Source organism: Lagopus muta, chromosome 1 (assembly GCF_023343835.1).
Source record: "Lagopus muta isolate bLagMut1 chromosome 1, bLagMut1 primary, whole genome shotgun sequence".
NCBI lineage: Eukaryota > Metazoa > Chordata > Aves > Galliformes > Phasianidae > Lagopus > Lagopus muta.
In genome coordinates, this window is record NC_064433.1 from 58,030,155 (window position 1) to 58,057,120 (window position 26,966).

The following is a 26,966-nucleotide window of genomic DNA, read 5'->3' on the forward strand; positions in this document are numbered from 1 at the left end:
AGTTCTTGGTCAATCTCAAAGCATTCCTTCACTAGACCTGACTAACAGCCTAGCTGCCTTCTTTACTCACTCCATCAAGCATTCACACTCATAATCAAGATGACTTCCCCAAGCCTTCTTTTTTCTAAAATTAATAATTCCAGCTTTCTTAGGCTTCTCACATGCTTCAGATCCACAACCACCTTTGTAGTCCTTAGCTCCACTTTCCCATGTCCCTCTTGTACCAGAGGATCCAAAACTGCATACAGTCACTATCTCACCACTGCTGAACAGAGGTGAAGGATCACTTCCCTCAATCTGTTGGCAATGCTATTCCTACAGCATTCCAGAAGGCCATTGGCTTTTGCACCAAGAAGACATTGCTGCATCATGATCAATTTGCTCACCAAAGCCTTGAGGTCTTTTGCTGCAAATTTGTTTTCCAGTAGCTCAGCCCCAGACTGGACTGGGGCATGGACATTTTCCTACCCAGGAGCAGGACTTTGTACTTATTTTTGTTGAACCTTGTTAGATGCCCATTTGCCCATTTCTCCAGCATGTCAATGTTCACTTGAATGACAATACAATCACCTAGTATATCCGGAAGTGTACCAATTTTGGATCATCTGCAAATTTCTTGAGAGTGCACTGTGCTTCATTGTTTAGATCTCTAAAGGCTGTGTCAAGCAGCTTTGGTCCCACTATTGGCAGATGAAATACATAACTTTGGACTGACTTCAAGATGGTCTCTGTTCTGATGATCAGATCCTTTAGTTGAACAGCTCAACCAGTTTTGATTTTGCTTCCATGTCCACTTGTCTGGTCTGTGTTTCATCAGTTTGTCTATGAGCATGTTATGGAACAAAGTGTAGAAATACTTGTTAAAGCCAAAATAAATAATACCAAATGTTCCCTCCTTCTCCCCCAGGTTTTATCATACAAGGATATTAGGTTGATCAGGCATCATTTTCCCTTCATAAACCATGCTGACTACTCTCTGTACAGCTTCTTGTCCTCTATATGTTTGGAAACTATTTCTCGGAGGATTTGCTCCATCAAATTCCCAGGGACTGAGGTGAGGCTGACCATCTTGTAGTGCTCTCGATCCTCCTTCTTGTCCTTCATGAAGGGTGACATTTTCCTTCTATAGAATCTCCTTTGATCACAATAATCTTTTGAAGACAGTAGAGAGGAATCTTGTGATTACATCAGTTATCTCTCCCAGCACTCATGGGTGCACACAAAGTCCCATGGATTTACAAATTTTCAGTCTGTTTAAATGGTCATTAACTTGATCTTCCTCTACAGAGCATACATCTTCCTTTCACTAACCCTTCCCACTATTCTCTAGAACTTTCAGTATCTGAAGGTAAATACCCACAGTATTTTTCAATGCATGTTTTGAAGCAAAATAGATAGAAAAAAAACACGTGCTCAACACGTGGTAGATGCCAAACTGGCATTTTCTACTCCTTGCTACCCAGCTGCAAACGACATCAAAATTAAGTCCATTCTAGTTCCACTTGGCAAAATTCATGGTGCTAATGGATTCTGCCCATCGTGGTCACTTCCTGGTGCCACAGGATAGAGCTTACATGATCTCAACTTTGTTACTTAAGCAAAGTGTGCACTACCTTGCTACATTTCTGTCTCATTTGAGCCCTGGCACTGATGTAAAACCACCTCAGTTCTGGGCACACCTGGATGGTCACACATGCATGTGGCATGTCCCCTCCAACGCCTGTGCTTACAAACACCCATGAAAGTGGAAGTCTTCTAGACTTATCGTTCTGTGAGCATCTTCCATAGTAGGATGAACTCATCTGTGGGTTTTCTTTCTGTTGAGGATAGAAAAAGTTATTTTATGCACATCACAAACCAACAAATATGTGTATGGTAAGGACACCCTACTTTCAAAATTCCGCGCTGGAGGAGTGTGGTGCAATGGTGATCAACCCTGGAATCCTTTCTTCCTTACTCGCTGTTTTATGTTGGTCCACATCTGTTTGAGGGAGTGGATTATTACCAGTTCTCTAGCAGCTGGTCACTCTTGGATAATAAAATCTGAAGTGAAATGAGAAGTAATAAATAGTTCAGAAATATGTCAAAAGAGTATATTAATTATGACTTGACATTAAACAAAGTAAGATCTGATGAAATGAAGGTAAAAACATTTGATCTGTTCCACCTTTGCTTACAAAGTTGTGCTGGGCCTCTTTGCAAGAAGTACTTCTCATCTCTAGGAAAGTATGTTTGTCTCTTTCCTTACTCAGTGTTGGATGAGGATGCCTACCTTTGGTAAAACGTATCACTTCTGGTCTTACCTAATATTTTAAGGAATAACAAAGTTGGATTCGTTTTATCATTGAAGTTTTATATTTTGCAGTTTTCTAACTACTCATCAAAGTGATACAACTAGTTGCTTTTAAGATCAGTACCCCGGTTTTATTGCAGAAATTGTGTGTCAGACAGAACTGAAGTATGAGATAGTCCATCACTACAGCTTCATCATCTGCTTTGACCAAGGTTTGGAAATTTTGGTTCCAAAGAATATAAATAAAACTACAATGGTCCACTGCCTTACATATATATATATATATATATTTCTGTTGAGGCTGAAAATAAAGGTCATTTACAATGATTTGTGAAAATTACCCTGATCTGTTAAAAACTGGACTGATGGCCTCGTCTTATCTCACACAGACAGCCTAATACAACAGAAAAATAAATTCTTGTTTCTGTGAGGTCAGAACTGGGATTTGAACATGTATTATAAATTCCTCAAATTGGCAGCTCTAGACAGTTTTGATTTCCCTTTTCTCTTGCTCCTTGAAAATCACCACAGCTTAGAGGACACGTTAATGAATAGTTCTCCATTTCTCAGCATCTGTAAAAAACATGAAATGCCTTTCCTCAGCCTTGGCCATCACTTTGATTTGCCTGACATAAGATGTAGTTTCTGCAGTATCCTTTTCTGGAAGGCTATGATAGAGGAGCTGTGACTGACTTTTGAACATTAATGCCTCTATCCTCTTTTACAACTATCTTTTCCCACCATACTTTGAAAAGTGCATGGAAATATTTAACAGAGGCCCCCAAACCTTTCATCGAAAAAGAATGAAAAATGGTTGTAAAGAGACATCACTATTCACGACCGTATGTCACTTCTTCCAGAACATTTTTGTGCTGTTTTCATTATACGCCCAAGTACTCACCTGAGAAGCTTGGCTTTACTTTGAAATGTTTTCTTTTTTCCTTCTATATGACAGATGTTGAATTATGGTTTTCACATAAAGATTTGCAAGTTTAATGGCATCAGTGTTCCACCTAGCAATCTTAGCAATCCATCATATCTCTCTCCCAGCAGGTTCCTCCAGGATCCTTCATTGAGATCCATTTAATTTCCATTATTTACTTTTTAGCTACAGTTTTGCTGATGATCATAGCAGTACAAGACAAAGTTACAGGCAATTGAGATTTTCCATTAGCATGATTTTTGATTGCATGCTTCACTTTTTGTCCTTGATTATTAATGACATAATTCTCAATGCAATTCAAAGTTATAACTAGTCAATATATGAATTTATATAGCTTGCACATCCCACATAATACTTGTACAATGCCTTGTTATTTGATTTATGCTATTTATATTCAGATTTTTGTTTGGTCAGGCTAAGACTGTACAAACACCATGTATGTCTTACATGACTTTCTTGACTCAGAATCTTTGAATTTGTAACTTTGTTCTTTTCACATACTCTTTTCAATTTAATCTATGAGCTCTAATTTACCTTCAGTGTCAATGACTTTTATGCCCAATACTAATCCCTAAGGACCTTTCAGTGACCTTAACAATCTCAGGTCCTCTTTTCTCTGACAGAGAAGTGTTAAGGAAATGAGGAGGGCTGAAATACAGTGAGCAGTGCCACTAGTTCTGGCACTGTGCACTCTTGCCACGTTTCTGCTATTAGTCTTGATAAGAGTTAGAAAAAAAAATACCTGATGCTGATAAGCATGTGTGTTCACTCAACCAAGCCATCTCCTCCTTCTGTCCCTCTGCAATTCCATCCAGATCACCTCTTTCCTTTTCAGCAGAGCCATCTATTCCAGCCATAGCACTTTTCTTGTGCCTTTTCCACTCAGCATGACCAATCCTCTGTTACTTCTTTTCCTTCAGCAGATGACAAATGCACAGTTAATTAACACTAACATATGTGCCCAACAAGCCATTCCTCAGTCTCAGTCATTCTCCTGCTCCCACTGGAGTTGCAATTTCTGCCAGGCTTCCTCGTAAAATCTCCAAAATCTCTGCATCCCATCCTTGTGATTTAATACAGACCTGCACTATAAAGATTCTTGTGATCCATATTGTACACACAAAGCAGATAATTAGATGCTGAACAGCCTGCAAGAACTTGCTTTTATTGATTGCTTTTTGGGGAAATTCAGGGGAATACCATCCTGTGGTAGAATCTGTACAGACTGGAGAGGAATACAATCTGATATAGACTAGCAAGCCAACCACTCCCAGAAAAATTCCATGCTTCATCAAAACCCAAAAGAGTGAGGAAAATCACCTTACACAGGCACAGTGAGGTGATACAGGAAGAACAGAGAGCAGCAGAACAAAAGGCCAAATCACAGTAGAAAGAACTGAGTGCACAACACTGTTAATATAAATTTGAATCCTCTGTACAGTAGCTTAGCCTGGCTCTCCTTAAATGTACTTGACAATAATGAAGCAGTTCCTCTGATTTCATGGGCTATGACTCCATTTTGACTTCAGTGACTCCTAATCTAAAGTGATTTAAAGAATGAAGGAAGGTTGACCCTCTCAAGCATTCTCAAGCTTACTTTAGCCTCCCTTCAACATCTTATACAAGCAGTTACTTGATAATAATGATGTTGATGCATACCCTTGATCCTCTTCAGTGTCTAGTGCTTGCAAGCAATAGAATACTTTTTGTACAATTATTCTAATTGGGTTTTGGCATATTTTGAAGCAAAAAACCTTTCCTCTTTGTCAAAGTTAAAGTTCACACTTTCCAATGCCTCATTTTGTTTAACATGCAAGAAATATCTTCATTTAAGCTATTCCTTATCCCTGCTACTTCAATTTAAAGCAATAACAACAACAACAAAAGAGATGACATTGCTGCTGAAAATCATGCAAACATCTTCTCACCTTCAGTGACACTTAGATCACACTATGCAGTCATTACTTAAAACCCATCATTTTTTATCCTTGCTTCTCCTGAACAACTGTGCTTGTGTAAAAATCCCCCTCTAGATCTGTAAGCTCTTGAATCATAATAACTCAGTATAACTGCGTGGGTTTTTTTTCACTTCCATGTCATACTGATAGGATATTGCAATCTTCTTTTCTCTTTGGGCCTCAACTTGTAAGTGTATCAAGAGGTGAATCTTCAATTCCTTATGAAAATGGTGTACATTTGAGTTGAGTCTCATGATGACAGAAGACTCCACAGTACAGCCTTCTGCTTCTGGGAAGATATCATATAGAGGATATGAAAGAGGAAACTGCATTAGTACTCCAATTGCCTCTCCAGTACATAGTGTGATAGCTTCAACCTACCCTTTATTCTTTCCTGCATAAAATAATTTTTAAAAAGTCTTACAGGCTTGTGTGACCAATCATTTTTCTTTATTCTCTGTCTCACTCAAAAAAACATAAAGATTGATATATGAAAATAAAATATCCCGAATTTTAATTGGACATTTTATGATATATCAACACATTTATGCTTTCAGAAACTTATTTTAAATTTTCAGATTTATGTTTATTACAACAGTTTAGTATATTGGTAGTCTTACTAGTATGCTTATCATAACACATAATTTGTCTGTATTTGCAATTTTTTTTTTCAACAAAGAGACACTAAAAATATGGGAACACAATTCAAAGTACATTAAAGTTTGGAGTAGATTGACTCGACCACAAGTTCAAATATTTCATGAACTGTTCTTGCTATTTTTATACGGAAGGTAAAGTATCCATTTTCACTGTGATTGAAAGTTCACACCCTCTTCCCATCTCTTTACACTGTTCTTTCTTCCACCTTCTTTCCTACATTCTTTCCTCTTGAAAAGAACAGAATATGTCACTCTTTCTCATCTATAAGCTAAAAACAGATTCCACCTTCCTCAGAATAAGCCATGGTTCCTCTTCTTACTTCTCAGTCTTTACTCCTGGCTAACAAACACTGACTGTTTGAAGTCAAGGCGCTGATACGCTCAGCTTAAAAAAAAAAAAAGACATAACTGTTAAACTGTTCCCTTACAGAATACAATTGCAAAATGTCTTGAACATCAAACATCACTAATAGTGTTGGTGCTACTTTATTGCTTTTCTTCTCCCAAGACTACCTCAACAGGCCTTGTTTTAGTTTTCAGTAGGCAACCCCTAAAATATCCCTAAATAAACATAGACTCTTTATTCCTATCAGCTATTTCTATGTTAATTTCCTCTAGCAATTTGAAAACTAACCCATGCACTGTGCCTCTTCCTTTTACTCTGGTACTCCTGTAGCAGGTCCTGCATTTACCTCAGATGGACTTCTGTTGTCACAAAATGTGCTCCTCAAAATTAATAATATTCCATTGACCTATCTTTTGTTGATGACTTTCAATCCTCAGTTGTGCTCTTCTCAGTCTCATGGTTTTCTATCTCATCAAGAGCATGGCAGCTGCAGTTGATAGAAAGAATAGGCAATGCCAAAGACAGGTTAGTTGTTCTCTTTCTGCCATGTCTGACAATCATTTCTGCTAGCATTTTTACAGAAGGACTGTACTTCATATTCAATGTAAATTTCACTAGATGTTTCTACTCACATTTTGACACTGTTTCTTCTGACAACAGTACTGTAGCACCAAGCTCATTCCACCTGAGCAGAGTTATATAAGATTCAGGAGAATTATGGTCTCTAATCTGCATATAAGAAAATATGATGAGTTTTAAAGAGTGTAGTCAGTCTCACAGAACTCAGTTGCAGTACCTTTGTGTGATTTTGAATTTGGCTATTATACAAACATCTACATTACTCCATCAAAATTGTCATTAGCCATATTTGTAATCCTTTTATTTTATTTTATTTTTTGTAGGAGGAAAATATACAACATTTAAAGCAACTGTAGTTTCAATCAAAAATTCAATTCAGAGAATACATCTCAGTGTTGTTAATCTAATTCTCAGTGGGCTACAGGGCTGTATTGTATAAGGAATATAACTGTGTATAAAAAGTAGTTGGCAAAAGCAATCACACTTTTCTGATGCATTCAGTAATAATTAAGAAATAAAGTCAGTAATTATAAACCAGTTTTGGAGAAAGAACATATACAAGACTGTTTGAAAACTGTAATTGAATTTAAGCAAAATATTCTGTCCTTGGTGCATAGTCTATTTCTTCTTGTTAATCACATTTATCTCATGCTGAAACCTGTAATAATATATACACTCATCCTTACAAATTAGAAGATACTTATCTGAAGATATCTTAAGTATTTCTCCTCTATAATAGCCCAAAATGAGAACAGAAGATTTTCTTTCCCAGCTGAACATCATGATTGCTAGAAGAAGTCTTTTGATGACTAAAGAGGAATGGCAAAAAGAGGAAATACAGATTTGCAGTGAAAAAATTGTCTGCAGAAGTCCTGGACTCGAGCTCAGGATTCAAGTTCTGTGTGATTTCAGGCAAAGAGAGGTAGATCTCCTGGTGGAGCATGGGAGGGAGGGTTATCTTCTCTGTATTCTACCTGGCAAGCTGGGAGTTGTCATACAACTGTTTTCTGACCTGTCTGCTGGACGGACTTACTGTGGCTATTTCTGGACTGACAGAATCTGGAGCGTTTCTAGGGTGGACACAGAGAGTGCTGTAGACAAATTCAGCCTATACAAGCTTTAGCCCCACTTTTTTCCTTCCCCCTCCTCACACCTTGCCTTTCAGAGAAAGGAAATATGGCCACAAAATATAAATGTGCAGCATTGTTATTCTGTGGCTGAATGATCAGGGCGCCAGGCAGCAAAACCAAGACATTTTTGTCCCCTGCCCTCAGTGTAAATAGCAGTCTACTAGGAGGGATAACAATGAGCACAATACATCTGTGCTTCTGGGAATATGTTAATAACAAAGTATTAATGATAAATTATTAATTCTTTAGTCCTTTGTTTGTGCAAGATAACAACAGAATAAAAGAAGTGTTTGCAGCCTTTTCCATAATTGAAGGTTTCTTCCTCCACAGTGAACTCACCTTGGTGGAAGAATGAGATCATTGGTCTGTGCATGTCTGTGCATACCTGTGTGTGTGCTCACACATGAAAAAGAAGAGTCACACCACCTATTGCTAACATAGAGCAACAGCTCAAAGCAGAACATAGCATAGCACTGAACACTAGTTCAAAAAGCTCAGAACAGCTTGCACAATGGGTTAGGATGGGAAAAAAAAAAAATAATCCTAGAAATCTGCTACAGCACCACAGATCTACATAAAGTTTACATAACATTCTTCAACAGTTTAGATACTGTGAAGACATTTTCTCCAATGTCTCCCTGCGATGGAGAGACAAGGGGCTAAATGATTCAGAGCAGGAGGAAATAAGCAAGTTGTTCGGGACAGATGCCAGCGGTGAGAGGAAAGCTAACAGAAAGTAATTTATGCATGTTTTCCAGTTGTCTGCAGCTTCCATGAGGATTTTCATTTTTTAGGCAACTTCATGTACATATTCTACATAAACGTAGGCCTGTGTAATTATTTCACAAAACTAAATTTACATCCAGAAGTGTTCATTCTGCTATGTACAGCAGCTCACAAGAAAGAAAAATCTGCCCCTTCTAGGCTACTGCAACTGGGTAATACTAAACTCTTATTAGAGAAAGAGAAGAGTTTCCTTTTTCCTCAAAAGTCAAGGAAAATCTCAAGGGAACCATCTGGGTCACAGATGCAAACCAGACAGAAGGCACTGAGAAAACAGCATGAAGCAGTGACAGACTGACAAACTCCTAAGATAAGTAAAGAGCAACCTGCAAGAAGGAACAAACCCACAGTTAAACTTCAGAGAACTGTTTCAATTTGCTCCATCAGCTGCTGATGACACAGAAAACAAACACAGGAAAAGAAAACCATTATATTTCATCTGTTTAAACTACAAGAACATCTTAAATGACTGTCATGTCCTCATTTGCTATTTTATATTGTAGGAAAGCCTTGGTTTAGCATCAGGAGACTTTGGTGTTTTTTCTATGTTAAAAAGCAAAGCAGAAGAAGAAATTTTAATTCCTGACTGCAGTTGATTCTAGGTCTAGCAAAGAAAACTTCCAGCAGGAATATTAGAGGAGCTGTCAGGAAGCCCATCAGTAAGAGAAAACACCCTAAGGGATCTCTCCAGTATAATTATGGCCACTATATATCAAGGAACTGGCACACTGTTTAACTTCATGCAGTCCCTTCTTTGAGCTCTGATCCAGACAGTGAATGTCCTTGTCTGCTTAGCCTTTTCTTCAGCTGAGTAAATAGCCCAGTTTAAATTGCCTGTTGAGATAGAGCTTCTTGCAGCAGCAGTAAATAATTATTAGCAGTATTTCTGGGGATCAGTTAAGATTAGTTGATATTTAAAAAAAAAAGCCAAGTTTGACTAAGAATTCCCAGTCTCGATTCACATTATGGAGAGTCTCATTTTAAACATTTTCATGAACTTTCCACCAAAACAAAATGCAACAGATACAGTGGGCACCAAACAAATATTTATTCTTGTTGTATCTCCATTATTACCAGTGGCCTCACATCAGGGATATATTTGGATGGATTTCTTCAGCCTTTCAGGAAGTGCTTTACAAAGCTCCCAGATCCCATCTGTAGTTACTGTCTAGTACTGACAGAGATATGAAATTCAGTGGTTGCTGGCACAGCATGTTCAGAGTTATCTAAATCATATGAGAGAAATATATTCCTGTAGTTACAGTTCATTAAACTGAAAATGAAACAGGATACTACAGAAAGCAAAAAGGGAGTAGATACACTTCTATAATTTATCTAAAATATTCCACAAACTGGCAAAGGAGGCAACAGCTTCCCAGTCTCCTGATCATGTTAAAACGATACTTAACTTCAGAAACATAGCACATAGCAAGGAAGAGTCCACTGGTATAAAGGATGTCCACTGTTTAGACCTAGCACCTGGATTAACAGGTGGCAAATGCTGTGGTACTGATAAATAATGTGCATTTATTATCCAGTGAAGGAACAAAGAGGAGGGAGGACATTAAAGTGCATTAGTAAATTGATTAAGCCACAGCTAGAACATGCTTATAGAATAATACCCCCACATTTCATTTGGTTTTACAGATGACCTTAGGGAGGGAATTAGTTGCCAAATAATCTGGCTGTGGTGACGCTGTCAAGTTTAGTTCATGAATGTTTGTAAAATGTTTGGAACAATGACAATGTAAGCAAACAATTCGACTATTGTTATTAGAAGAGAATGAAATGAGTTCTGATTTTCTAGTAGATGTTTTCATCCCAGACACTATAAACTAATAAAATATATAGACTAGGTTTATGCTGAGGAAATTTTACATTATCAGTGTATACTAAGATAGAAACTGATGGAAGTTTGAGAACACTTGAGACAGACTGATGTGACTTGGATTTCTTCCAAAATTTGGTCTCTGCAGGTAAGGATTGTTTTTCTTTAATATTTTCCTCTTGTTCCTTTTGAACTATGGTTTTTTTTTACTAGTGAAAACTCCATGTTTGTGTGCATTTGCACACTTGATCTTCCTAATTAAAGCTGATACATATTCTACAGCATCATGGACACCTTGTGAGCTCACCAGCCTGCCAGGACTAGAAACACAAAAACAGCAAAATGTAATCACTTTTATGTAGTTTAAAATGTCACAGTATTTTTATATGCTGTGCATGGCTGTTTCACAGAGAAGCCTGTTGGGGAACACAAAGGCAGAAACCAAGTTTGAACCATCAGAGTGTTGTGTTTTGGTTTTTTCTTTGTCCTCTCTTGCAGTATTACCATGAAGGATTTACTCTGTAAGACTAACTGAAATGAGTTGCACCCACCAACCTTGCTAGAAGCATAAAGGCCAGGCAAATAGTGCAATAATGTTTAACAAAAGCAAGAGCTTAGGGACACGGCTGGTGAGGAAAAAAAAAAAAAAAAGAAAAAAAGCAGAAACAAGAAAGCAGGATTTAATCAATGTAGCACTACAGAAACTCAAGGTGCCTTTGCATCTTAAATACTGCATGCAGTTTTGCTGTCCCACCTTAGAAATGATAAAGCTGAAGTAGAAGAGGGTGATAAAGATGTTCTAAAATCTGAAGTTATTTTCATGCATAGAATGATTAAACGGTTAGTACTGGAAAACTAATTGCAGAGAAACAGAATAGAGAACTGTTAACTTCTGGAGCATGGAGAGAGTGAATAACTTATTCCTTTCTTTTTTTTCATAATGCCAAAAACAGATGACATCAAGTGAAATTATCATCGAGGGTACTCAAAAACTCAAAGGGAAATACATCTACTCAGATCCTATAATTAAGCCATAAAATTCATTACAAAAGGGCAATATTGATTCCAAAGCTGACACAGATGCAAAAACACGTTATTCAAATTCATGGGGGAAAATCATTAAAGACAATTAAACACAAAGGTACTGCCTCTGACTAAATATATTCCTGATCCGCACATTGCTAGAAGCTACAGAAGTGTATAAAAGAAAGTGAAGCACTGGAACAGATTGCACAGAGAGGTGGTGGATGCCCCATCCCTGGAGGTGCTCAAGGTCAGGCTGGAGGACTCAGAGCACCCTGATCTACCTGTGGGTGTCCCTGTTCATTGCAGGGACATTGCAGGGAGGGTTGCTCTAGATGACCTTTAAAGGTGCCTTCCAACTCAATCGATTCTATGATTCTGTAATATTCTACCTTTTTGCTCGTTACTTAGCACACACTGTTGGCCATTATGCAACACAGCAGGCTACCAGCAGCAGATACTTTCCTGTTCTCATGTCATTCCCTAAACTGCACTGAAAATTCCTAGAATACAAAATTTTCATTGTAAAATTCTGTCCTTGTTAACAGTAAAACAGAGACAAAGAGAGAAATTAGTGGAAACTGAGAAAAAAGAGGAAATAAGGCAGTCTTATACTGCATAACTGATCACATTTATTTGAAGCAGGGACCAGTCCGGACTGTACTTCTGACCTCTTTCAAACATGACAAATGACTACAAACCTGCATCCATAAAATGTCTGACTGCTAACAGATAAAAATAATGAGAGAAAGAGAGAGAGGAAAAGAAAGAGAGGAAGGAAGGAAAGAAGAATGAGAAAGAGACAGCAGAAGAAAGAAAGGAAAAAGAAAAAGAAAAAAAAGGAAATGAAGGATGAAAGAAAGGAAGAAAGGTTGAGAAAGAAGAAGAAAGAGAGGAAGAAAGGAAAAGAGCGAGAGAAGGAAGGGAGGAAATGAGTAAGAGAGGAAGGAAGGAAGGAAGGAAGGAAGGAAGGAAGGAAGGAAGGAAGGAAGGAAGGATCCATTAGGAAATCACTGTTTTCATAGAGCAGCTCTCAACAGCATTTCTCGCTGGCCAGCTGGACCTGCTCATTTACACACAAATCAATTATAAGCTATTCTGGCAGCTGGAGCCTATCTGGGAAACTTCCTTTTCCCAAAGAAAGAGAGTAGGAAGGTTTGTGACTGCTTTCTGCATGAAGCTGCTGAAGAAGAGTTAAGAATCCAGCCCAAAATGAATATGCATGTGCACACTGGTTTTCTTCCAACTTAATCTCCAGCATGTTTCAGTCCTTTCTGTTACGTTCTTATGGTAACTGATTTGGATGCAGCACTGTGGTATTATGCAGATGAGTGTCTAGTATAACAGATCATTCATGTGTGCATCCTCAGGCTGTCAAAAAGCAGTATCACACAGAAATAGTATCCCGTTGTGCTTTAGAAAACATATTAAAAGCAGATTAGGTATTTGTTATGTCATATATGCAGTTAATCCTACTTTACAAGAGATAAGTAGATGTTCTTCTAAGTCTCTCAATTTCACTATACTGAAAAAAGATATGTGGATAGTTTAATGAAACTAATAATTTGATCCAAAGAATTTCCACAGAATTTTAGTTTTAGCTCAATAGATGCTTTGATGCAGAAAATATGATCAGTAAAAACCTTTATAATTACATTAGGAATAAATATTATAATAATAAAAATTTATAATACATTAGGAAAAAATATTATTTTTAAATACTGCTTTATCATGTACTGGCTACCCAAATTTCAAACAATTCTAAATCAGCCGCAAAACAATAAAAAGTTTTTAAATGTCTGGTTTTCAGCATTTCTCAGGAATAGCATTTAACTCCTCAGTTTCTGACATGTATGAGATGACACATTAGTCATTTGGATATATGAAGAAAAAACCCTTTCATTACATGCACAGCCCGGCAAAAGGACCCTGATAAACTTAGAGACTCTCAGTGATACTGCATGCAGTAAGGACTTCAGTAAGCGCTGGTGGTGTGCTCCTGTGTCCACACCTTAAAAGTATTTGTACAAGCATATACTTTTACTGCAGGGACCAAAATGCTAATGTGTGGAAGAACAACTACCACTTGAGACAACTGTTACTCACAGTATTGACTGCAGCTTACTGAAATTAGCTCTGCTTCATTCCTTTCATTCCAAACCTTGCAAACAAGTCACATCATACATCTGCTCCTTTTAGGGCAGCATCTGATAAGATTATTTGATTATGCCTTCCTGCATCTTTTCTAGCTGCTTCCCCAGTGCCCAGATCACTTAAGAACTGACAGATGCAGAGCACAGCTTTTGTTCTGGTAAATGGTTATGTGTGGCTCTGGGCCTAGAATGAAAGTGAAAAAAAATCACACTTTTAAATTATTACATTTGGTTACTTTAAGAAAGAAGAAAGAAGAAAAAAGAAAAAAGAAGAAGAAGAAGAAGAAGAAGAAGAGAGGAATGAAAGGATAAAACTGAGAGAACAGAGTGACGTAAAACAAAAAGAAATGAGCACAAATGCTGGGCACAGGCACAAAACAGTCCCATGCAGGGACAAGTCGTGACCTTACTTTGTCAGTCCTTCAGTGCAATATCATCAGCACTGCCTGCTTCTGGCAAGCTTCAAGCCAAGCTCTGATGAATCACAGAAGAGAGCAATCAATGGAATGTTACACACTATACATTCACAGGACGGGAAAAAATGGGCTTTACCACATTCCTTTAAAACTTTCTTCCTTCTCACTCCAGGCCACAGTGTGCAGATGATGTTGCTTCTAATCCTGGAATAACTCTACCTCCTGTCCTGCTCACTGAATGTCTATCTCTTCCCAGTAGGGAACAGGAGACCTAGGCATTATCAGTCACAGGAGAAAACGAACAAAGAAAAAAGACAGGAATGCTGAAATGAACATGGCTTTGCCCCCCAGGTCATAACACATATTAGGCCCTAGTGAATTATCAAAAAGCCATACACCTGAGGGGGCACTGTTATCTACAGTTCCAGGACCACCCCAAATTCTTGCCACCTTAAGACATAAAACAAAGTTCATGGCCATTTAGCAGTTCTACCCGACCTTCCAAAAGTCAGGAAGATCAACCAGTTCTAGGCTGCAGGCTGTATTTCCAGCACCAGCACTTGCACATGAATCTCAGCGAAGTGCAGAGCAAGGGAAAGTTCATGATGTGCAAGGAACTGCAGATCATCATCATCTTGTATGTGCATGAGTGGGCACTTTCCTTCTTCAGGAAGACTTCCACTCCCCTGAACGCTGTCAGCTCAGAAAGAGTACCCATCAAAACTTTATGCAGCCCTTTCAACTTGGGATGTTCAGTAATTACAATTTAATGTTTTCAGATTGTTCCATGGTAAGTTTAGGTTGGATATTAGGAAACACTTCTTTACAGAAAGGGTTGTTAAACACTGGAATGGGCTCCCCAGGGAGATGGTTGAGTCACCATCCCTGGATGTGTTTAAAAACCGTTTGGATGTGATGCTCAGGGACATGATTTAGAGGAGGGTTGTTAGTTAGGATAAGTATGTTTTAGGTCACGGTTGGACTTGATGATCTTTAAGGTCTTTTCCAACCTGAGTGATTCTATGATTTTATGATTCTGTGACAAATCTCAATGCTTTTACTGTCGTCTGTCAGGCAGAGAACTGTTATCACACTCATTTTAGTAAGGAAGGAGTAACACTTCTCCCCTTTGTGTCTCAGGAAAAACAAACAAACAAGACCTTAACTTATCTTCCAGGACAAAAAATATGTGATATTCCATTCCTCTACTTTCAAAAGATACGTGAAGATTAAAGAAATGTTTCCATAAAAGCGTAGGTTACCTGTGTCTCCTGCAAAAGACAGTTGGATTTAACTTCAGCTTTAACCCTTCCGACAAATATAAATGCAATAAAACACCGATCGCAGGTCTCTAAGCACGGGCTTAACCCCCAGCCCACTACACACCCTCTTGGTAGGCGGTAACCCGCGGAGGAAAAGCAGCAGGGCGCAGGGTCGTGCTGTTCCAGGCAGGCAACGCGCGGTGGCAGTGCGGCCGCTTCATCCTCGCAGGGGTTTTGCTGACAGGCAGGAACGCGTTCGCTTTCTCTCGGCAGGGTTATTCAAGCGAACAGGCCAGCTGTAGAAACAACCCAGCTATTCCTGACTAGCCTGCACTTGCATACGACACCTCCAACCATGGTATCCAAAGCTCTGCATAAATAACAAAGACAAAAAAGTGCCGGGCGAATGACATTTCATTCTCCAGGTGATCCTAGAGATTTACATAGGAATTTTGTTTGTCTTTAAAATTAAGACTGTGTTGTTCGGCGCTTTCAAAGCTAAACAGAACACATCAATATTCATAATTAAACCAGTTTCCTCCAAGTTTTCTGAATTAATCTGTTTTCAGTGTGCCCTCAAAACCAGTTTGCTCTGTCAGTCATTTTGCAGGGAGAGAGAGGAAGGAAGAGAAAGAAGTGTGAAAAGACCAACTACCACAGCTCTAACGTAAATGTTCTTTCTGGGGTACTGTTGTATGTGGTACTTTCCCCTGTAGCCACTGCACGCATCATAATTAAATCTCTTTTTCAAAAAACTTAAGACCAAGCATCCCTCACATGTTGCCTCACATTCAATGACAACACCAGCTACAGTGCTCTGATTCTACTAATGGCACTGATAAATTCTTCCGCTCTCAAAAAGCAAAAGTCAGCTTCAAAGAAGTGGTATTGGTGGAGCAGTTGGTTACATGGAATCTCATTATTTTCCTTGAGTAGAAAGTGCCTTAATTCATCTTTATTTCAGTTCTTGCCTAAGCATTTTTTCGAATGGCTAGGAAAGAAAATGTAGTGCCCCCTCAAAAGCAAATAAGCAAAAAACACACCACAAAAACCTTTCCATTTAGCATTTCAGAAGAAACCTGCCTCAGAAATCTCACTGAATATTCAGCAGCATTTGAAGACACACTCTAGGGGATTGTTTTCTAAATCCTGAACCTATTTGAAGTGTATTTTATGTGTGAAACCAAATTAGTGTAAACTATAAAAACTGTGTTTGTCCTGAAACTCAGGAAAGTAGAAGAGGACAAGAAAAAGGAGGAGGAAAGGAAATGTTTCACATTTTTAAACCTGTTTTTTAATCTCCTCAGCAGTTCTCTCTCATCTATGCCTGCCTGTTCTAAACAACCAACTAGAACACAGTATCTATTATTTACTGGAGATGCCTTTGTGACTGTGTTGTACTAAGAGGGTCTAACAGTTTCTAGCATAGTTTACATTCCTTCTGAGCTGTGATGTGTCCTCCCCATTGTTTTTCCTGCCTTGTCCTTCCCATTCTTCCATTTTTTTATCCTTCCAGTTCTCTGTTACATTTTTAGACTTGCCCATCACAGTTCAGCCACATACCTTCAGCTTCTTCCTCTTCACGAATTCCTGTTTTCCTTTCCCAACAGGTACCCCACAGCTTATCTCCAGCCTCTCTGCTTCTGTATGTTACCTTAACGAGGAATGTGTCACTACAGCTCTCTTAACTAGTGAAACTATTTTTGTATATCCGGCAAAAATCCTGTGATACACTACATGAGAGCAAAGGGGATGACATTAACCAGACCAGTGACAAGCCAGGACAGAGCCCCCTCCTCTTCTTAAAGAAAAATGGGAGAGAGACAAAAAGTGAATCAAAGGCAAAAGGATTTTGCTGCTGCAAGTGGGACTCCTATGCATGGGGTTAGTACTTCCCCCAGCCTGATTTTTCAGGAAGTAAAAAGGAGCAGTTCCTTGCATTATTCTTAAGCAGGGATCATCCCAGTGCCAGTTTCCTTCCAGACTCCCTGTGCCCTCACCATTGTACAACCATGCTGATTCATTTGGAGTCTCAATGGCTCTCTGAAACAGCAACAAGTGATGTTAAAAGCTATATTCATCTTTCATTTTCTTTTAGGAAAAACTTAAGCTTTTACATTTAGCTTCTTGGTGGTGTTTTGGTTTGGTTTGTTTTCAATTTGTTTATTTGTTTTTAAATCAAACAACTCTGGCCCTTCTATCTTGTTTTCTAACTGCAGTGTGACAGCCTGTGCTTTCCCATTCACAAGGCTTTGCCTCCTCCTTTCAGATCCATGCAGTCACAGAGCTTGTTAAGCCAGCAGATCCACGTCATGTCCCAAGGTAGAGGAACAACTGAGGCCTCTGTGCTGCTCCTATTCCTCGAGCTCTGTTTCTGCTGCACAAAACCACTCCGGATGGTAAACACAGGCAGGTTTGCCTGTTGGGTTTTCTCCAGCCTTTAATTGCGGAATTCCCTCAGCACCCCTTCACAAAGAAACAGCAGAGTGCTTCCATTCAGCTCCCTGGGAAGTCTCAAGACAGCCTGGTGACCCCGCAGCAGGGAAACCTCCCTACACACACACTCACACTATCCCACCCAAAAGATTTTGCCTCACATCCGGAGACTGTGAAGCAGTTTCGCATCTTACGTGTCCAAATTGGAACAGACGCGTATGCAAAATGCACGTTGTCCGTAAGCTATGTGTAAACCACAGAAGTACTTAAATGCTAGTGTAAGATGTGTGAACGTACACGCGTTTAGAACATGTTCCCGTCTGTCAGCTTCTCCTCGGCTGTACGGCCTCGGGGCCGCTGTCGGCTGCCAAATTCACGGCCGGAGACGTGGGCGGCTGGCTGACACCGCTCCGCGCTGCCTAAAGCTGGGCCGGGCCGCCGGGCCGCGTCCCTCACCCCGGCGAGGGGAGGGGACGAGAGGAGCGGAGACCGTGCAGGAGGCAGGAGGGAGGCGGGAGGCGGAGGGACGCGGCCGTGCCCGGCACCTGCGCGGCGGGCGGGGCAGGGCCTGGGGCCGCACTGAGAGCGGGGCGCGTCCCGCTCCGGCCCCTCCCGTCCTTCAGCAGCAGTCCGAGCCCCGGCGGTGGAGCGGCGGCGCAACAGGTCTCCGTGAGGCGCGGCCCCGGCCCCGTGCCGCCACCGCGCGCACCCATGGCCGGCCGCGGCCCCGGCGGCGACCAGGGCTACATCCGCACCGTGCTGGGCCAGCAGATACTGGGCGAGCTGGACAGCTCCAGCCTGGCGCTGCCCTCCGAGGCCGGCCTCAAGCTGTCGGGCGGGGAGGAGAAGGCGCTTCGGATCCACCGGCAGGTCCAGCAGACGCTGGCCAGGAAGAGCCGAGGCTCGCTGCACAACGGTGAGTGCCCGCCTGCGCCGTGCGTGGCTCTGGGCGTCCCGAGTCGCTGGGGCAGCCCCGGTGCGAGCCCCGGCTGCGGGGTTGTAGCAGCGCTGCTCTCTCACAGTGCCCGTCTCCGTAGAGGGAAGTTTCTCCCTCCCAGCTACTGCAACTTGTGAGACGCGGGAGTTGCTCGGGATTTACTGCTGCCGGAGAGATGGAGGGTGCCAGAGTTCTCCTCTGGTTGTGCTTGTTCCAGCAGCCCGGCCTTGTTTGCAGAATGAGCTGGGGAGTAGAGTCGGAAATGGCTTTCCTGGTTTCACCTCTAAGTAAAAGCAAATGTGCAAAAAGGAGGTTTGGCAAAGAACCTTTGAGAAAGGCGTGGATGGCAAACATTGAGCCCCACGGCACTCTGCAGAACCGGGCCCAAAATAAGTGACGAAAACTTTTAATCCTTCTAATCCTGTTTTCACTCAGATATTCCTGAGTTTAGACTGGAAAAGAGGAGACTCAGGAGAGACCTTATTGCTCTCTACAGCTATCTGAATGGAGGGGAGCCTCTTCTCCCAGTTAACAGCAGCGGGACAAGAGTGCATCCAGTAGCACCAGAGGATGTTCAGGTTGGATATTAGGAAGCATTTCTTCTCAGCAAGAGTGGTGCTGCAGTGGCACAGGCTGCCCAGGGAGGTGGTGGAGTCACCGACCCTGGAGGTGTTCAGTAACTGTGTGGATGTGGCACTGAGGGATGTGGTCAGGGGGCACGGTGTGGATGGATTGGTGGTTGGACTGGATGATCTCAGAGATAATTTCCAACCATAAGATTCTATAATTCTATGATATGATATGATGGATTTACAGGTTTCCTTACACTTCTGACTTCCATCTGAAAAAGGCCTCATTGCTAAAAGAATCCAATGCAGATGCAGATATACTCTGACAAATGAGGCACACAAAGTCACATAAACAGGTACCCACAGCTGCGCAGTATGCAGCTATCTATACCTGTAAGTCCCTAGCCTGGCAGCACTCCTCAGTAAGGTTTCTAAACAGTTTTTAGAGTAATTTCATTTCTTTTTTTCTCAATAGAGAGGCACAACGTGGAGAGGGCATTTTAAAGCATTGACTAACAAACGAAATGGTTTTGTGAATCTAACATCGTATATCTAAACAGTGATAAAACTATGAAGACAGAGTTCTCATCTTTCCAGCTCATCTTAACTTCTCTGAATGATTTAGGATAATTTTCTTTGTCTGCTTGGTTTTTATAAAGATCAAGTGTTTGAATACTTTGCATTTCTGAGGCTACAAAACTAAGCTTCAAGATCAGACATGGCAAATATCGTTTTGTTAGATGGATTGTTTGTGCATGAAATGAACTTCTTTCAAACATATTCTGGTGCCCAGCTCACCATGCAAATTTTGTTCCTATGCAAAGCTCAAAAAAAAAAAAAAAATGGAATCAGAATACATTTAATGTACTATATAAAAAATACTTAGAATGCATATCAAATGCCTATAATACATTTAAAATGTCTTACCTGAAAAATATGTGTGTGTATGTCCCATTGTGATTTTTTCGTAGAAGACTTGCACAACATTTTACTATGCTTTGAAAGACATTTTTGAAACTACTTCTGAAAATATGCGCTATTTAACATGCAAAAAAGTACCCGCTTCACTGAACAGTACAGTTTTCAAGATGTATTAAGTATCTCATATTGTTTGGAGTTTCAAGGAAGAGAATAGTTTTTAAAGCATCAGATGAAGTTCCCTGTGATATAACTGTCCTATCTGTATTTCAGACTGTTCAGCAAGGTACTTACCACATACCTAACCAGAGTATTCACATACATGCCTAAAATTAGCCAGGGACAGAACAAAGGAGTATGAAAAATGAGTGGCAGTAAAGGTCTTAGCAAGTGTCATCCATGCGCGCTGATTTTCCACTTACTATACTAGAATCTTTGAAGCCTCAAGAAGTACACTGTCAGGCAACATAATTTCTCCTTGAAGTTTCAGATTAAAGATTTGGCCTTCAACATTATCTTCAAGTGGAAAAACATATTTTTGCCTTCTACCTCCATCTTGCTTGCTGCTTTATGCCCTTACCTGCATACCCTATTAAGGATATCTTTACAGTTTTTTTATTTTATAATAGAAATTCAGATCATCACCAGATCTGAGAATTCCTCCTGCTGCAAAATTGTTGAAACTATGAACCGTCTCAACTCTTTTTAAAACATTCTCAAACATTGCTAGTGGCTTTCCAAGCAGTAGTTTAACAACAGCTATAATTTTCCAGTTTGCTGCACCTTTGCAAATTAAAGATTATGTTGCACTGAAAAGCAGCCATGTGAAATTTCCTAGTGTTTAAAAATGGAAATGTTACGGTAGAGAGTTCAGCCTTATTAAAAAAAAAAAAAAGGCCCTTTATGTTAATGACTGGTGTTTGTTATTGTATTGACTATACCTTGTGTATTTCTGTTTATGATTCTACTTTCCTGTAATCTTGTTCAATTTGGACTTTGATTGGCTTTTTAAATTCATCAGTGGTATTCCTGTTTCTCTAGTGTAGTCTCTGGACCAAAGTCCTCCATCCTTTACATCCTTGCCAGTTTTGCTGTAACAGAGGACCACAGAATTTAGTAGTATGCCACACAAGACCAGATGGCTGAGTGATCTATGTAAAGATGCATCCTCTAACACATGGTTTTATAACTATGGAATGTTTATTTGAAAAGAGGGTTTAAACTTATATGATTTCTAAACCAACAGTGTTAGATAATTACAATCAGAACCCTATTTTTTCCTTTCATTTCTTCACTTCTAAAATTCTTAATAGTAATTTTCTTTACCTTGCTTTAGGGATTTGTAGTTTTCTGACCATGCTTCATAGTGATTTTCTTTTTGTATCTTCGTGGAAAAGGGAAATAGAGAAAAATTTCCCTGTTGGTGACTTACACTTCTTATTGCCTTTCTTATTCCTCACTGCTAATTTCTGAGCCAGAAGGAAAAAAGTAAGTCTTACATTTGAGCATTTACGTGAATGTAATGACCAGTGCAGAGTAAAAAATGTTGGAATGTCACTTGGGACCAGGCATGCCCTGGCACTATGATGAAAGGGAATAGTCAAAAAGGTTCTTTCTATGTGAGGTGGTTCAGAGAAGTTTTTGATGTGCTTTTCCTAAATGCCACTAGCTCAGTCCATTGTGAGTGGTGAAGTAAAAAAAGGATTAAAAGATGACAAACCAGGAATGCTACAAGTATCTGTCAAGGATATAATCTTCCTCCCACCCAAGAATTGGTGGACAAGAGATATTCAGCAGGTGGGCACTTAGTCTGTGTGAAAATACCACAGTCCTCAATAGACTTGTTTGCACAGGATATGGATTCGTTATGTCCGGCAGTAGAGGGTTTAAAGCCAAAATCTGGCTTTCACAGTAATCATTCAAGTACAAAGTGCTGAAAAAGACTCGCAACTGAGAGGTAACAATGCATATGATTCAAAAGGAATCCTACACCTAATTCCTTAACAGGTAATCATCTTTTTTGAACGTCATGTGTCTTCGAGATGTATCTTGTTGTTCTTTTCCAAGGGCAGGCACATAGGAGATTGATTTGTCTGCAGTTGTAGCCAGCAATTAATGGGGAGGAACTTTCCAGGCCTTTAGAAATGTTGAACCAAACCACATAAGGGGGCTTCAAAAGAGCCACCATGAAGATGAATAGGACTGTTTTCTCAGTTAACTATTCAGTCTTCTTCCTGATAGTGTAATAATTTTGCCAGATCTCAAAATTTTATCATAGCTGTTATGAAATTAGATGATTTCTGTACAGTTTTCATTTTGTGTGTGGAGGAGAGTGAAGAGCTTGAGTGTTCCTCCTCCACTGGCCACATCCATTGCGCCAGTGTTCTTGAGCTTCTTTAGTTCAGTCTGAACAAAGAAAGGGAGGCCATCACAAAAGGTTCCATTCAATTACCTACACATGACTGCTCTTTGAGATGCCTGAGTTTTCTAATAAATTCACATTGGCTGACAGATGGGACATAGGGCCTGTAGGAAAGCCATCCATTCCTTGGCTGCTGGAAATCACATGCAGTCAAGCATCCTAATTTCATATTTTCTGGAGAGTTTCTATGAGGCTTAAAGCACTGATTCTCATAGTTAGAACATGTAAATTCCACGAATCCATAATATTTAAAAGAAAAAGAAGCATCCTTTGTGTCTTTTTCTTAATCGGTTCACTGAGTATAGAAGGACTCCCTGATGACTTTTGAATATGAGCAAATCTGAGAGGTGCAAAAAACATGAAATTTTGTGAAGTGGTGAAACCTTAGCTGGAGGAACCCTCTCTGACAGAAGCAAGTTTTGACTAGATGACCTATCCTGCATCTCATAACTAATGGAAAGGCACAGCATTTTAGTTTCCACGTTTTCTTTTAGCACACTTAGCTTCTGACGCAAATAGACAGCCCATCTCACAATCTACATTTTATGTCTCCCTAATAAATCTTCGGGTAAAATGCTGACAGAATAGTTTATTGGTATGGTAAGAGCAAACAAACAAGAGGTACAAAAATGCAAAGTGAAATTCCTGAAGTTAACATTTACTATGTTTATCTCTGACTGAGAAAAATGCTTTGTTTACTGGTGGATGGTTTCACAGGGAGACTGAAGGTTAAAAAACAGAGGACTGCTTGAAGCCACTTAAAGCTGGAGATAACTGAGTGTTGCAATTCATGGTTGAATGTGTTTTTGCTTTTACAAAGAGGGTAGCTGTTTACCCTATGCTGGTTCATGGACGGATTTATTGTTCTTATTTTATCAAGATTATTTTGTTTGTTTAATAAAGACGGAGAATTCAGAGTTAACTAAAACATGCCAAAATGACTCACTCAGGGGATCTTTATGTTTGAAGAAGATAAATAACAATAATTGCTCATTAAGGAGACCAGACAAAAAATACTAACTGTAAAGAAACAGTCCTGTGAGTGTCTATTTAAAGGCTGATTATATGACAATACTTTAATAGCTAGCAATGAGTAAAGGTAATCTTTAAAAGGCAAACGTGGGCAGTATGGTAAGACATGATCTTACCAGGCACCTGAAATTGTATGTTAATTGTATCATAAAAATGAGAGATTTATGTGAATTGTCAGATTTTGTATGTCAGTGCAAATTGGCAGGAAATTTATGCAGTATGAAAATAACAGTCTCCTGATAACTGCTTTGTCATGTAGTTGGGTTACCCTTGGGCTGTGACAGCCTTATATGTCATGAAGGAATTAGTACAGTCCAAATGATGAGTTTGACTGGGCTGCATGACTCCACTCTCATTGATGCAAAGTTAGCATGAATATGTCTTAACAAATCACCTAGTACATGTTCAAATCTGTTTTGTATAGCCAAAGCACAGGAATTGGAAAGTATGATTAAATAGCTGGAAAATACCTCCATAAAACCTCAAATGATTGCATTAACTTACATATTATACACAAATTTGGATTTATCCAGGTAGATACATGCTAGAAAGAATCATTCACAAGTTGTTCCTGTTACATGAGTGTCTTGTTTCTTTTCACCAAGTTTTTACTGACTACATGCAGTAATGATGAAAGATACAGGCATACTGAGGTTCCTAGGGATGCCCACATGCACCTAATTCATCCATGGGACTAATGGCACAAACCAAAAGCCTCAGCAGTTTGACACGGGCACACAAGCTGCTTTCAAAAATCTAGGCAGTCACTTGCCTGCTTGTTTTTGGTATCTGAATTTCTTTGTGCATATGGCTCCTAATATTTTAAGAAGCGGAGACTTCCATCAGTTTGGCTAAGTTAATGATTTTCTTCTGCAGATTTATTTCCTTTAGTATCTCAGACAATATCTGCTATATTGAAAATTCATGGCCAGTTTCTTTATTAGTCATTGTCATCTTTTCAGCCTAAACTTCTGCAACCCACACTGACTCCATTTATGACAGATTTGAGGTATATCTTGCCTTTAGCTTTCAGCTTCTGTTTCACCTCTTTACACCTGTGTTTGTTATATTCCTGTACACAGATTCTCATAGTAACACTGCAATCTCATAAACAATTACTTCACCTGTATCTATTACCAAGCCTAAGGTAGTGAAGGAAATAATCACAGTGCACTGTTCCATTTTCAAAGCTGAGATGTGGAAAGAATCTATTGAAGCAGATATACTGTGGGTCTTCTACATTATTTGTTGGATTAGTGAACCTTACAGGTACAGTTTTAAAGCATCATTAAACTCCCCTTCTTTTTCAGCACCGTACACCACGTACCTCCATAAGCCACAGAATGTGTTTGTGGACTCTTCATGTTCTTTGGGTGAAATAGTAAGATTAGTGAAGCACTGCTTGTTTCAGTATGTTATCATTAAACTAGTGCCTGAGGGAGAACAGACGTCAGCAGACAGCTATGATGTAAATAGTCCATATTCAGTTATTGTACTTCTTTAGCAATCGTGAAAACTGTGTCTCTAGGGCATTCAGGAACAAAAGTATACACATAAACCCAGTATTCTCAGTTGTAATCTACAGCTGCAATATTTTAGCTTCAGTCATGCGTGCTGTGTTTGTTAGAGCGGGACTATCAGGTAAGACATGCATATTTAAAGTGGTTACAGTGAAATAAACATTCTCAGTAGCTGTAAGGCGATACACTTTCACAGTACTTAATCATTTGTCATTATCTGGGATATTAAAACTATCACCTTGCTGTGATAAAATGTTTTTTGTGGAGAAGATGAATAACAGTAAGACTTCTAAAAGATGACAAATATGTCTTAAGTAAAATAAAAGGGAAACTGAAAATATGAACCATGACCTCAGAATTATGTTTTGAATGTGCTACACTGAATGCAAACATCTTTCCATCTTATCCGTGCCTGATTTTCAGCTAATAAATATTATTGACAACATAGAATGAGCCACTTCCCTAGTACTGGAAATAGTCCTTTAGAGTAATCCTGGATGTTGTTAAAATCTTACTAATACTAGTCTTTGTTTACAGGCAGTTTACACCGTGCTTCCAGTGTCCCAGAACGTGTCTATAACATGGGGATTGTTGAAAATGATTTTTCACCAAGATCTCAGTATGGTTTCTCATATTATCAGTCAAACCAGGTGAGGAAAACACAACAAACAGGAAACAAATGTATTACCATGCATAGTTTATTTATTTTGTTAGCACAAATAATAGCGTGTAGATGGTATTTCAAGGTTTGCATGCTTGCTTCTTCACGATTTAAAGCCTGATTTCTAGAAAAGGAGGTTTTTGTAACTGAGTTAATGTTTTTTTTTCTCTTGTGACTTCTGAACTCAGTGACTAAACTCAGCTCAGTATGATAAGCAGGCTTTCTGCAGCCATCTTGGTTTTATGACAAATGGCATAAGATTAGGAAATAAATTCATATTAGCACACCATTAATACAAAGGTTGTTACAAGGCAGACCTTTATCTCTCTCACCATGCTGCCAGTCAGTCAGCACATGCGTAGCCTAAAGTGGCCAGAAGCCACAGTGCCATGCACCCAGCAAAACAGTTAGAAGTTGCTGGAGGGAGTTCCATGATTCTGCAGCACAAAGAGTGACATGAATAGGAGCTGGGAATGTGGTGAAAGATGTTAGAGAATTAAGCATCCAAAACCACAGCAAAATAGATTACATTAGTTTCACAGTGACACATAGAGTGTTCCTTATCATTTTAAGCAGTCCTGCTGTAACCTGTTCTAGTATTATAAGAATTTCAGCAGTCCTCATAATAAAATAATATTTCTAAGCTGTCTAATTACAGCTTCACTTCTTATTTTGACTTTCTTTGCTTGGGTTTGTGGCCTAAACGCTAAGGGAAGTAGTTGATTTTCTTCAAGGTTTTTGACTCTGCTCATAACCAGTTATTATATGGGAGCACTTATTATGTGGTTGTTCCCACAACAGTTTTCATGGCAGAAAGGGGAAAAAAAAAAGGAAATAGGACAATTTGTTCTGCCATGCAGCCATGCAAGCCAGAAAAATCCACAAGGTCTAGTATTTCATAAAGCATTCATTTCCTTACCTCAGTGAAGACATAAAAATATACTTGCATAATTCCTGCAGAATAAACAGATGTATCCAATGATCCTAGCCTCAGCCTATTAGATTCAGCAATCATTTGTCCTTCAATTATCACCTTCAGTAACAACTCAACAGTGAAGGAAAGGGGTTTCAATCAGTATCTGTTAAGCTCTATCCCTT

At 39.5% G+C, this 26,966-nt stretch overlaps 1 protein-coding gene and 1 long non-coding RNA gene across 4 annotated transcripts in view; one reads left to right on the top strand and one right to left on the bottom strand.

Moving 5' to 3' along the window:
- Positions 1–1,328: 1,328 nt before the first annotated feature.
- Positions 1,329–17,054, bottom strand: LOC125686758 (uncharacterized). Of its 3 annotated transcripts, XR_007373893.1 has the most exons (6): positions 16,937–17,054; positions 15,498–15,743; positions 6,832–6,928; positions 6,546–6,686; positions 3,979–4,150; positions 1,329–2,043 (listed from the first exon to the last, which is right to left on the bottom strand). It is a non-coding gene; the product is annotated as an uncharacterized LOC125686758 (long non-coding RNA). The 3 variants fall into 3 exon arrangements; XR_007373890.1 differs by having other exon boundaries at positions 3,979–6,686; XR_007373892.1 differs by lacking the exon at positions 15,498–15,743 and having other exon boundaries at positions 3,979–6,686.
- Positions 17,055–18,054: 1,000 nt separating this feature from the next.
- The window catches only part of PKP2 (plakophilin 2), a 41,862-nt gene continuing 32,950 nt past the window's right edge, over positions 18,055–26,966 (top strand). Inside the window, 3 exon segments of the mRNA XM_048955688.1 lie at positions 18,055–18,312; positions 18,314–18,725; positions 25,745–25,857. Coding sequence (XP_048811645.1) covers positions 18,055–18,312; positions 18,314–18,725; positions 25,745–25,857 — 783 coding nt within the window.